The sequence below is a fragment of the Delphinapterus leucas genome, chromosome 2 (assembly GCF_059928025.1).
Source record: "Delphinapterus leucas isolate spDelLeu-1000000601 "Yukka" chromosome 2, BTC_Dleu_Yukka2, whole genome shotgun sequence".
Classification (NCBI taxonomy): domain Eukaryota; kingdom Metazoa; phylum Chordata; class Mammalia; order Artiodactyla; family Monodontidae; genus Delphinapterus; species Delphinapterus leucas.
In genome coordinates, this window is record NC_143130.1 from 52,584,754 (window position 1) to 52,597,655 (window position 12,902).

The following is a 12,902-nucleotide window of genomic DNA, read 5'->3' on the forward strand; positions in this document are numbered from 1 at the left end:
AGACCTGATTTCAAAAATCTCTAACATATGATGAAATAAACTGCCACAAAAGAGCACAAACTTGGGCTTCCCTGGTGGCGCAGTGGTTGGGAGTCCGCCTGCCGATGCAGGGGACGCGGGTTCGTGCCCCGGTCTGGGATGATCCCACATGCCGCGGAGCGGCTGGGCCCGTGAGCCATGGCCGCTGAGCCTGCGCGTCCCGAGCCTGTGCTCCGCAACGGGAGAGGCCACAGCAGTGAGAGGCCCGCGTACCGAAAAAAAAAAAAAAAAGAGCACAAACCATAGACTCAGACCCATAAAGACTGCAGATACTGAAATTATCTAATACAGAAGATAGAGATATGAAATATGTTTAAAGAACTTTAAATAGGGAATATAAAGGGCCAAGATTTTTTAAATTGTCCCATAACATTCTGGGGGGAAAGAAAGTAGAGCTTCTAGAAATTTATGTCTGAAATAGCCAATGAACAGAAAAATAGATCTGAAGAAATTACCCAGAAATGCAGCACAGAAAGACAGAACAAGTGTAAAACATGAAAGGCAGGTTAAGAGAGATGGAGAGTAGAATGATATGGTCTACCAACAATGTAATTGAAGTTCCAGAAGGAGAAAAAACAGTAAGGAAGAGTCAAGATTTGATGAAATTTGTTTGAAATTTTTCCAGAATTAATGAAAGACACCTGTCCTCTGACTTTGGGATCCCAACCAACCCCAAAGGAGGAAAAATAAAGAAAACTCCCCTCCTAAACACACTGTGGTCAAGCTGCAAAACAACAAACATTGGGTTGGCCAAAAAGTTCCTTCAGTTTTTAAGTAAAAATAAAAGACACATTTTTCATTTTCACCAAGAAATATATTGAACAACCTATACACCGTTTTGTTCCACTACCTTCTGCCATTTTTCAGGCAACTTCATAATTCCATCCTCCCAAAATTTTTTATCTTTTTGAGCAAAGAACTGTTCCAGGTGCCTTTTACAGTCTTCCAGAGAATTGAAATTTTTTCCATTAAGAGAATTTTGTAAAATCTGAAATAAATGGAAATCTAAAGGTGCAGTGTCTGGTGAATACAGCAGATGAATCAGAACTTCCCAGCCAAGCTGTAACAGTTTTTGCCTGGTCATCAAGGAAACATGTGGTCTTGCATTATCCTGATGGAAGATTATGCATTTTCTTTTGACTAATTCCAGATGCTTTTCATCGAGTGCTGCTTTCAGTTGGTCTACTTGGGAGCAGTACTTGTTGGAATCAATCATTTGGTTTTCCAGAAGGAGCTCATAATAGAGGACTCCCTTCCAATCCCACCATATACACAACATCATCTTCTTTGGATGAAGACTGACCTTTGGTGTGGTTGATGGTGGTTCATTTCGCTTGCCCCACAGTCTCTTCCATTCCACGTTATTGTACAGTATCCACTTTTCATCGCCCGTCACAATTTGTTTTAAAAACCGGAATGCTTTCGTTACATTTAAGTAGAGAATCACATGTGGAAATACTGTCAAGAAGGTTTTTTTCCACTTAACTTATGTGGAACCCAAACATCAAAGCCATTAACATAACCAGGTTGGTGCAAATGATTTTCAATGCTTGATTTGGATATTTTGAGTATGTAAGCTATCTCCCAGCATGGTATAATGTTGATTGTTCTCAATTAATGTCTCGATTTGATCACTATCGACTTCAATTGATCTACCCAACTGTGGAGCATCATCCAGTGAGAAATTTCCAGCACGAAACTTCACCAACCACTTCTGACACGTTCAATCAGTCACAGCACCTTCTCCATATACTGCACAAATATTTTTTTGTGTTTCAGTTGCCTTTTTACCTTTCTTGAAATAATAAAGCATAATACGCTGAAAATGTTGCTTTTTTTCTTCTATCTTCAATATTAAAATGGCTATACAAAAATTCACCAATTTTGATAAGTTTTTTTAAATGCATGCTGATATGACAGCTGTCACAATACAATCTAACAAAATTGTTTCAAATGAAGTTAAAGCCAACTAAGCACTACTAGAGCCATCTTATGGAAAAAACTGAATGAAGCTTTTCACCAACCCAATACAAAAAGGTGACCATGAAAGCAGCCAGAAGGGAAAGACACATCCTCCCAATAGGACAGCTTCATTGACAGCTGCCTTCTCAACAGCAACTATGGAAGCCAGGAGACAATGGAAGAACATTTTTAAAGTGCTAAAGGAAAATAACTTTCACCCTCCATCCAGCAGAACTAACTTCCAACAATGTGGGTGAAATAAAAAACATTTTAGAAAAACAAAACCTGAGTTTACTACCAACAGATCCTCCCTAAAGTTATTTCTAAAGGATGCCTATTATCAAGGGAGAGGAAATTGACCTCAAGAGGAAGTCAGTCAAGAATGGATAGGAGGGACTTCCTTCATGGCTCAGTGGTTAAGAATCTGCCTGCCAATGCAGGGGACATGGGTTCGAGCCCTGGTCCGGGAAGATCCCACATGCCACGGAGCAACTAAGCCCATGTGCCACAACTACTGAGCATGCTCTCTACAGCCCATGAGCCACAACTACTGAGCCCGTGTACCTAGAGCCTGTGCTCCACAACAAAGAGAAGCCACCATAAATGAGAAGCCCGCACACCACAACAAAGAGTAGCCCCCACTTGCCGCAACTAAAGAAAGCCCACACACAGCAATGAAGACCCAACACAGCCAAAAATTAAATAAATAAATTTATATTTTTAAAAAAAAGAAGAAGAAGGAACGGGAGCAAAGAAAATGAGAAACGTGGATAAAACCCAAGCCAATGCTGACCATACAAAACAAAAACTTCTAATTTAAGGAGATTTAAAAAAAAAATCATAACAGAACTAAGGTGCTACATAACACATAGCACAGAAATTGGGAAGGAAGTAATCTGAGTGAAGGCATTTCAAGGCCCTTATATGATTCCAGAGAAAGTTTAAAACTGATTAATTTCAGAATTAATTAGAATTAACATGCACATTAAAATGTCAAGCCCCTAAAAGAATAGAAATATAGATATTAAATTTCAAAATAGGAGAGAGAAAAAAATGGAATTAGGGCCAGGGTGGGGGAAATCTCAATTTAAAAAAAGGCAAGAAATGAAAACAAGATGATCTGTCAATATTCATATTTAATTCTTATGATTAAAAACATATTTGTCAAATTTCACAATTTGTATGGAACCACAAAAGACCCCAAAGAGCCAAACCAATCTTGAGACAGAAAAACAGAGCAGGAGGAATCAGGCTCCCTGACTTCAGACTATACTACAAAGCTACAGTAATCAAGACAGTATGGTACTGGCACAAAAACAGAAATATAGATCAATGGAACAGGATAGAAAGCTCAGAGATAAACCCACACACATATGGTCATCTTATCTTTGATGAAGGAGGCAAGAATATACAATGGAGAAAAGACAGCTTCTTCAATAAGTGGTGCTGGGAAAACTAGACAGCTACATGTAAAAGAATGAAATTAGAACACCTGCTAACACCATACACAAAAATAAACTCAAAATGGATTAAAGACCTAAATGTAAGTCCAGACACTATAAAACTCTTAGAGGAAAACATAGGCAGAACACTCCATGACATAAATCACAGTAAGATCCTTTTTGACCCACCTCCTAGACAAATGGAAATAAAAACAAAAATAAAGAAATGGAACCTAATGAAACTTAAAAGCTATTGCACAGCAAAGGAAACCATAAACAAGACAAAAAGAATGGGAGAAACCTCAGAATGGGAGAAAATATTTGCCAAAGAAGCAACAGACAAAGGATTAATCTCCAAAATACACAAGCAGCTCATGCAGCTCAATATCAAAAAAAGCAAACAACCCAATCCAAAATTGGGTGGAAGACCTAAATAGACATTTCTCCAAAGAAGATATACAGATTGCCAACAAACACATGAAAGGATGCTCAACATCACTAATCATTAGAGAAATGCAAATCAAAACTACAATGAGGTATCACCTCACACCAGTCAGAATGGCCATCATCAAAAAATCTACAAACAGGGCTTCCCTGGTGGCACAGTGGTTGAGAGTCCGCCTGCCGATGCAGGGGACACGGGTCCGTGCCCCAGTCTGGGAGGATCCCACATGCTATGGAGCGGCTGGGCCCGTGAGCCATGGCCGCTGAGCCTGTGCATCCGGAGCCTGTGCTCCGCAACGGGGGAGGTCACAACAGTGAGAGGCCTGCGTACCGAAAAAAAAAAAAAAATCTACAAACAATAAATGCTGGAGAGGGTGTGGAGAAAAGGGAACCCTCTTGCACTGTTGGTGGGAATGTAAATTGATACAGCCGCTATAGAGAACAGTATGGAGATTCCTTAAAAAACTAAAAGTAGAACTACCATACGAGCCAGCAATCCCACTGCTGGGCATATACCCTGAGAAAACCATAATTCAAAAAGAGTCATGTACCACAATGTTCATTGCAGCTCTATTTACAACAGCCAGGACATGGAAGCAACCTAAGTGTCCATCAACAGATGAATGGATAAAGATGTGGCACATATATACAATGGAATATTACTCAGCCATAAAAAGAAATGAAATTGAGTTATTTGTAGTGAGGTGGATGGACCTAGAGTCTGTCATACAGAGTGAAGTAAGTCAGAAAGAGAAAAACAAATGCCGTATGCTAACACATATATATGGAATCTAAAATTAAAAAAAAAAAAAACATGGCTCTGAAGAACCTAGGGGCAGGACAGGAATAAAAATGCAGACATAGAGAATGGGATTGAGGACAGGGGGAGGCGGAAGGGTAAACTGGGACGAAGTGAGAGAGAGGCATGGACATATATACACTACCAAATGTAAAATAGATATCTAGTGGGAAGCAGCCGCATAGCACAGGGAGATCAGCTCGGTGCTTTGTGTCCACTTAGAGGGGTGAGATAGGGAGGGTGGGAGGGAGACGCAAGAGGGAGGAGATATGGAGATATATGTATATATATATAGCTGATTCACTTTGTTATACAGCAGAAACTAACACACCATTGTAAAGCAATTATACTCCAGTAAAGATGTTAAAAAATATATATATTCGCCAACAAGTAACTAGACTATGCTTTTGCACAAGGACAGATTTTTATTAGTGTATTGACCAAGCATTTTTGAATATCTTAATAATATTTTTACTCAGTTATCATGTATTCTGAAGAAACACAGAGCAATTCTTTTCCTTCTGCATAGCTTACAAAAATGTTTTTCCAGGACGTTCTAATAGACCAAACATGGGCAACACACATGCATTAAAGAAATCACTTGCTGGAAAACATAGGTCAAAATGAACAACTGAGTATAATTCACTGTTTGAGCCTATATGCCCCACCCCACATACATACACTCACCAAGCCTGGCCCACTAAGCAGCATTTCACAGAGCACAGTGGGCGGTGAGACAGCACTGTGAGCAGAAGTCTCTGCAATGATGGCATCCCCACAACTTTGACTTCTCAAGCACTTATCACCGAATGAAACACTCAGGGACTCCAATTAGGGGTTATTTCAGTAAAATGCACTGAGTAAATGAATACAGCTTTCTCTGTCAGTGGAACTTGTGAGTAGTGGTTAGAGACTCGGTTTCCAAGAAAAACACATTTGTCTTAATTTCTGCAAGACAAGGAAACCAAGCCGTCTAGGAGGGCTTGGGCCTTGGGAGCCCCCAACACACACATGGACAGAAACTTCCCCTCTGCCCTCCCCAGGAGCCCCCAGCCCTCAGCCTCAGGCCATTCCCAGTGGCCCCCGTGGCTGCCCAGATTCGGAGGAGCAAAGAAGCATCGAAATGATTCTGTGCCTCAACAGATAATAGGCACTGGTTTAAGCAGGAAGCGAAGCCACTGCCTGGGCGCAGGGAATGCACAGGGTCTGCTGCGAAAGGGTTCCGAGTGGTCCAAAGAAGCAGGGAGAGAGACGTGCCTGGATTTCGACAGACAGTGGCCTTTGTATACACGTGCTGTGTGTCCCACCCCCACTGATCGTTGGCCTTGGAAAAGGAAACACCCACAACAGAGGATGGGTGCACTAAAAGGCATGGAATTTGTAAACCACAGCTGTTACATCCTAACAAACGTTATTCAAAGGCCCTGGACCTTCAGTTGCTACTGACAGTCACTTAACCCCCACAATAACCCTGACTTTAAAAGTCACGGGACACCAGGGGCATCTGACCAACAAGTGTGCTTGAATTTTGTCCTAAAATTGCTTTCTATACCACACAACACAGCAGAAAACACAGTCCTTTTCTATAATCCTCTGTTTGGAATTTCCCAGAGCTGAGCTACAAATAAGAATGTCATCAGAGGAGCCAGGAGCCAGCTGCTGTCAGGAACCCAGCTAAGGCCAGTCAGCCGGTCACCAGACTAGGGTTTCAAAGGTCAGAAAGACAACACTTCAGTGCCCACTGCCTTCCCACTGCCCAGCCCGAGTCCTGGACGCCTGGTCATTCACTCCATCCTGCCAGGCCATGGCAGAAGCCAGAGGTCAGGACACCAGCCATCTCTGGCCTGGCCTAGTATAGCAGAGATCCCTGTTTAATACAGATATAATACACCCCTTGATGTCTAGAGATGGGGGTGAACAACGACCACCTATAGGATGGATTCCATTATACGGCAAAGAATCACAACCAACAGACAGGGGACATACAAAATGCCCAGGCCATTAGGAGGACCCACTGCGGACCAGGTCTTCCCAAGAAGAGTGGGACCCCTAGAAAGACATTTCCCAGGGGATGGGCTGACCAGTGGCACTCAACCCCAGGGGTGGCAGGCCAGCTTGAATCACCCCACATCCTAAAACACACAATCTGTAAAATCCTCCCAGCAACACTTCCTGTAGCCAGGGAACCAACAAAGGTCTTCACCAGCACCTGAAAGGAAATGATTCCTCCATCCAAAGCTCACAGGGCTCTGACCATGTGCCAGCGGCGAGCAGGGCACTAGGACAGAAAGATCGGTAAGGGTCCTGCCCTCAGTAGGATTACAGTCTGGTTACAGTGACAGGAAGTAACTGACAAACTTCATGGCCGAGTGGAGTTTTAGAGACCATCTTATCCTTTCCCCTCCCTCCTGATGAAGGAATGGAGACTCACCTAGGGCACAAAAGCACTTAGTGACAGGAGTCCCAGTGTCCAGCCCAGCCCTCTGTCATAACCCGAGTGAGGCCCTGCCCCTCAGGAACTGAGATTCCTCCAAGTTGCCAGGTCCCTGTTCCTCTAAAAGGACACTTCTACACCTTGAACTAGAGAAGATGCAAAATGGCTGATGAATATTTGATTTTTTTTTTTTTTTGAAGTGTTATGTTAACATGAGGTCATCTCTGAGGAGCTAGCTCATGGATTATCACCTTCCTGAGCCTCCACTTCGGTTTGGGGCAGGGGGAAGGGGGGCGGACATCATCCTCATTTTAAGTCCCTTTCTCTGGGGAGTCAGACCACCACCACCAATCACCCCCCAATTGAAATCCCAGCACTACCACTTACTAGCCAGGTGACCTTAGGCAAGTGACTATATCTCTGTGCCTCAGCTTCCTCACCAGTAAAATGGGATAATAATAGTATCTACATTTACTATTTACTATGAGGATCAATTAAGGTAACGCTTAGAAAGGGTTTAGAGCAATACTCTCGGCAGGCAGAAAAGTGCTCCTAAGGGTTAGTTTACTAAAAGTGTCTTCAAGTCTCCTCCACCAAAAACGCAAGGGAAAAGCCACCTCCCCACACTCATACCACTACCTCAAGCTCAGCCTTCTCCCTCTTCTTATCCCTGAAACATCAGCTATGCTTGACCCCCTTCAGGGTCATGTGACATGCTGACCCCCTTCCCTGCTGGCCTCTCCCTCTCCCTGACCCTCCTTCTGAGCCCATGCAGTCAGCACCTGCCTAGGCCTCCCTCAGCCCCAGGCCCTGCCCCCATGGGCTTTTTTCTTTTCAGTCTCTCCTCGGGTCTCAACATCAGGTTCTCAGAGCTTCTCCCTCCCTGAGCCTTCGGGCTGTGCCCTCAGCTCCTCCCCACCTCCTATCTCCCAGGAGATGCCCGCGCCATGCCTCCAACTGCTGTGCACCTCCCACTTGGCAACAGGGGTCTCCAACAGGGCCCCAAAAGGGTCAGCACTGGCCTTTCTAGAGTCCTCCTCTGCTCCAGCGTCAGTGTTTCTGACTAACTCTTCAGTGTCTCCAACGGGAAGCTACTGAAACATTCTGAAGTCACTGTGTTTAGACTGCATCATGTATTCCCCCTCCCAGAGTCAGTTTCTTTAGTGGCATCACCACTGTCCCAACCCAAGCTTTGGAGTCATCCGGATTTTCCTCCTTGCTTGCTAGCTTTCCTGTCTATAAAGCTCTGCTTGTATTACCACTGCAAACTGTCTGGCACCTAACTTTTCAAAATTGGAACACTAAACTGACTTCCTAAATGGAGATCATAAAACAGGTAATTCTCACAGACACTTTCATTTGCTGTGTAAACTAAGGGGGGGGGGGCAAAGTAAAGGGCCTTCTCTGAGTCTACTCAAAATTTCACAAGGGGCCCAGCAGTCCGCTCTGATGAACACAAGGTCTCATCTAATCCTTATGAGGCAGGTCAAGACCTTATTTTATAGATGAAGGAACTTCAAGGTAAAGGATGAGAGGAGTAACAGAACTGGGTCATGTCTGACTTTCTTCTTCCTTTCTACTATACTCCAAGCTGAAATGACAGCAACTGATGGTCTGGTGGAACCTAAGACGGTCTTCAGTATCAGGGAAATTAAAAATACATACAGACTCAGAGAGAGAGAGAGAGAGAGAGAGAGAGAGAGAGAATGTGTGTGTGGCCCTGGGGTATGTTTTGAATTATTGAGGGTACCCCTGCCTAGACACACCAATATTGAGGAACCTCATCTAGATACAGAGGCAACTCCCACGGGAATGTTATGTGCCCTTTCCCTACCTTTTAGTGCTAGAACTAAGTGGGGACCGGGACACAGCCTTACCTGAAAGCACAATTCTCAGTTTCATGCTTCCTTGCTCAAAGAAAAAGGATTCCCACGTATGCATGGTTGGCTGAAGCCCTTTTTGGAAATGGGCTATCAAAGCTCAGGCATCGATTCAGCTATGTAAAACTCCCATCCATTAGGATCTAGCACATGTGGAAATGATTAATGTGCAACTGCTGTGTGTCATCTGGGCCATCAGCAACCATGAAAGCCACAGCAAACGCCGACATAAATACAGGAAAATCCTGAAACCGTTTAGGCCAACTACACTTTTCCAGAAGATGAAATTACCATTACTTTTCCCATTAAAACAGTAAAGCTGGGTAGAATAAGCACAGCTCTAAGGCACTAGTTGGGAGGAACTTTCTGACTCATGGTACCACTCGGAGGGGGAGGGGAAGGAAGAAAGCTAAACTGAGCAGCTTTGTGTGCAGACCAGCTAAGTGTTTAAAATATATGACATATTTCTGTACAGTAAGTCCCGAAGTGGGCAAAGTCTTCTCCGTTTTGCAGGTGAGGAAGGTGATAGCAAAAGAGCAAGTCACTTTTTCTTCTTGCCCAAGTTCTCAAACAATAAACTGGCAGCAGCACTCACTATTAACCAACTTTCCAGAAAGGACCACAGAAAAATAAAAAACGAAATAGTACTTCTCCCTCTAAAACTAGAGACAAAACCCTTTCTCAATCTCTAGACCAATGAAAACTTTGACAAGGAAGGTAAGTAATTCATACAAGTGACAGTGGCCACCTTCTCTCCTCAACTGCCTCACTTGAAATCGGGAAAAACAACTAAAAGTCACAGTTTTTGAATGCAGGTCACAATAACAAGTAATCCACCGCCGCTGGCTTCTAATAAAAGGCAGAGGAGCCTCTGTAAGATTGAGTTTTTCCTTAGAGATGAGTGGTGGGAGAAAGTGGCCAATCTGCGGTTTGACTGCACGTGGGCGCAGGGCTCTAGCGAGGGTCGGACTGGACGTGAGCACCCAGCCAAGGGGCCCTATGTGCCGCGGGTCCCCGGGGGAACAAAGGAAAGATGCAGGAGGGAAAGAGGCACTTTCTCGGCATCAAACGCCCCTATGCTTGCTCCCATGCAAATACTCCTTCCTTTGCAGGACTGCTGGAAACTCTTTCGGGGATCTGTCCCACGTGCTTTCAAATTCAGAAGTCTCACGGTTTCGCCCGGTTCTCCGGAGAGGGGGCAGGCATGGGACGCGAGGGAGGAGGCGGGCTCCCGGGCGCGCCCGCAAATCCAGGCTCCCCTGCTGGCCTGCAGGGCCCGGGGCGGCACGCCCGCCGCGCACCAGGCCGGAGGCCAGAACTGGCAGTCCCCGAACAGGGGCAACAGGGGCACCCGCCGTCCCCCGAGCTGCTTTACCGAACCCTCCCCACCGTGCGCTTCCCATTTCACAGACAAGACCACCAAGGCTAAGGGAAGGCAGGGAGTTCGCCAGGCCAGGCCATCGGGTGCCGGCTGCTGGGGGCCCTAGGGACGGCCGGGAGGGCAGTGACGGAGACCCCTCGGGGGTTGCCCCTCCCGGGGGTGGTCTCGCCCCTGACATCCAGGGCCGCCCACTATCTCGTTCCCTGGCGGCAACAGGTGCGCGGCTCGCGGCGCCCTGGCGCCAATTCCGGGGAAAGTTTCCCTGGCCGCGGCGCGCTGTTTACAGTCTCGTTTTGCAGCGCGGGGGCCCGGAGCGTTCGGGCCAGCCCAGCCATTGAAACCCGACACGTGGGGTGGGGCCCGCACGGCAGACCGCGAGGGAAGCGGGCAGGCTCCGGGCCGGCCTGGCCCCAGCTCCCCTTACCTGCAGTCCTGCCCGCGGCCTCCACCTCCATGCTCCCGCTTTCTGGGCGCCCAGCCCCGCCCCGCCCCCTCTGCCCCGCCCGCTGCCCCGCCCCGCCCCGGCCCCCTGCTCCAGGAATGCCCCCGCTCCAGCACCGCGGCTGCCCGGCCTGCGCCCCGATGTTTTCCCTGCCCCGTCCCCCGCCCCCAGCGCCGGGGCCACCGCCCTGCGGTCGTAGCTAGCGACCCCCGCTCCCTGCAGACAGTTTCCAAAGCGAGCTCATCACTTCCCATGAGTAGTGAGTAGTTAGTATTTCTCTTACTACTCCTGTTGGAAGAGAGCCATTCGCAGCCCCACGCCCTCGCCAGCGGCCCTCGGCCTGGCACCCCACTCTCTACGCCCCTTCCCACCTCCTTCTATTATTTCTGTTTCTATGGGCAAGAATCGCTTGTATTACCCCTTTTCGAAAACGTATACAGTTGAAAACTAGCTCAAAGACAACGAATGGCCCCCATAACGCAGGGCCCCCAGTAATCTTTTCTGCCCATTTTTTCAGTCTTTTCAGTTTTTTTCCTAACAACTGTAAAGTGCTTTTTCTGATAACTAGTACCTTTTTTAAATTAAATGTTCAAGCTTTTACTCACTTGAAGTAGCAAAATTCAATGAGAAACAATTGTTTCTCTACTATTTCTTTTGGGCCTGTTTCAAGGTGTTTTTTACAGGGGAGAGGGGGAGCAGGGGTAGTTTTAAAATGCCAATGGCCTTGGAACCCAAAGGCCTGTCAGCTGGCACCTACCCTCTTTGGTTGGCAGCTCTGAAGTTTGCCCTTCTGGACCAGCTCCCTCAGAGCTGCATCCTCAGCCCTTCTGATCCTCTGCCCCCAGGATGGGTGTAGAATTCATTTGCCTGCTTTCTCCCTGTACCCCAGCAAACAGTGGCTCAGGGGAGCCTCTCAGCTACTCCCCACCGTGCAACCTCACCTTTGAAGCAACCCACCTGAGGAAGACCAGGGCACCCCCAAGCAGAGGAAGAAAAATGGTCCCAGTTTCACTTCCATGGTACATTGCTGCAGTATTTACTGTGTCCGGAGCTGGAGGCTCCCCTTAGAGCTGAAACAGGAGGGAAGGGGGCAGGGCACAGCATTTGAAAGAATGACATAGCCCGAGGACGTGACATAAACTGATTAAAACCAAATGGGCCCAAGATGGCAGACAGGTCCACTTCCACTAGAACCTGAGGCTCAGTATACGCTCACTGTAACACATCTGCAAGCTAAATGACACATCCACAGGTGCCATGACAGTTCCAAGGCCTACCATAAGGATCAAAAAGTGGGCGATGGCTGAATTTCTGGAAATCCCCACCCCTTCCTGAGATAGCTGGAATACTCCTCCCACTCAGCCTATGAAATTACCCACTCCTATAAAAATTGACAATCCAATACCCTGGTGCCTTTCTCACCTTCTGAGATGGCCAACACTCTGCCTATGGAGTGTGTTTCTCTCTAAATAAGTCCACTTCTTACCTATCACTTTGTCTCTCACTGAATTCTTTCCACGATGAGACATTAAGAACCTGAGCTTCATTAAGTCCTGAAGCCAGGGGTGTGATCTCAATTGGAAGACCGTGGGTTTTGGCCGGGTTTGAGTCCCGGCCACGTGGGTTCAAGTTCCAATCTGAGGTGCGTGTTTTCAGAGCCACCCTGAGTCATCTCTTGGAATTGTGAGATTTCATTTTCTACAGTGATAAAAACACAGAGCTCCTTGGGTGATAGCATTCCTGACACTTAACTCCTCCAAACACCTTATTTTCATTCAACACATATTTGTTAGCTTCCTACTATCTGCCCTATATGTTCTAGATTCTAGGGATTCAGCAGTGAACAAAATGGACAAAACCTTGCCTTCATGGAGGTTACTTTCTGGGCAGAAGTGGGCAGGAGATAAAGAGAACATAATAGTATGTTAAATAACAGCTAAGGAAAAAAATAAAACAGAGAAATGGGATGGGAGGAGGCTTTTATAATTTTAAATAAAGTGTTAATTGTAAGCCTTGTTGAAAGGATGACATTTGAGGAAAAACATGAAGAAAATGAAGAGGCTAAACATGTGGGAAGGG

General features: G+C 46.2%; 1 protein-coding gene across 1 annotated transcript in view; it reads right to left on the minus strand.

Moving 5' to 3' along the window:
• Positions 1-10,836, minus strand: part of FAM169B (Protein) — an 86,839-nt gene extending 76,003 nt beyond the window's left edge. The window contains exons 1-2 of the mRNA XM_089906229.1: positions 10,806-10,836; positions 10,172-10,425 (exon numbers count right to left, since the gene is read on the minus strand). Of these exons, the coding sequence (XP_089762355.1) occupies positions 10,172-10,425; positions 10,806-10,836 (285 nt within the window). The remainder of the gene's footprint in view (positions 1-10,171; positions 10,426-10,805) is intronic.
• Positions 10,837-12,902: the final 2,066 nt, after the last annotated feature.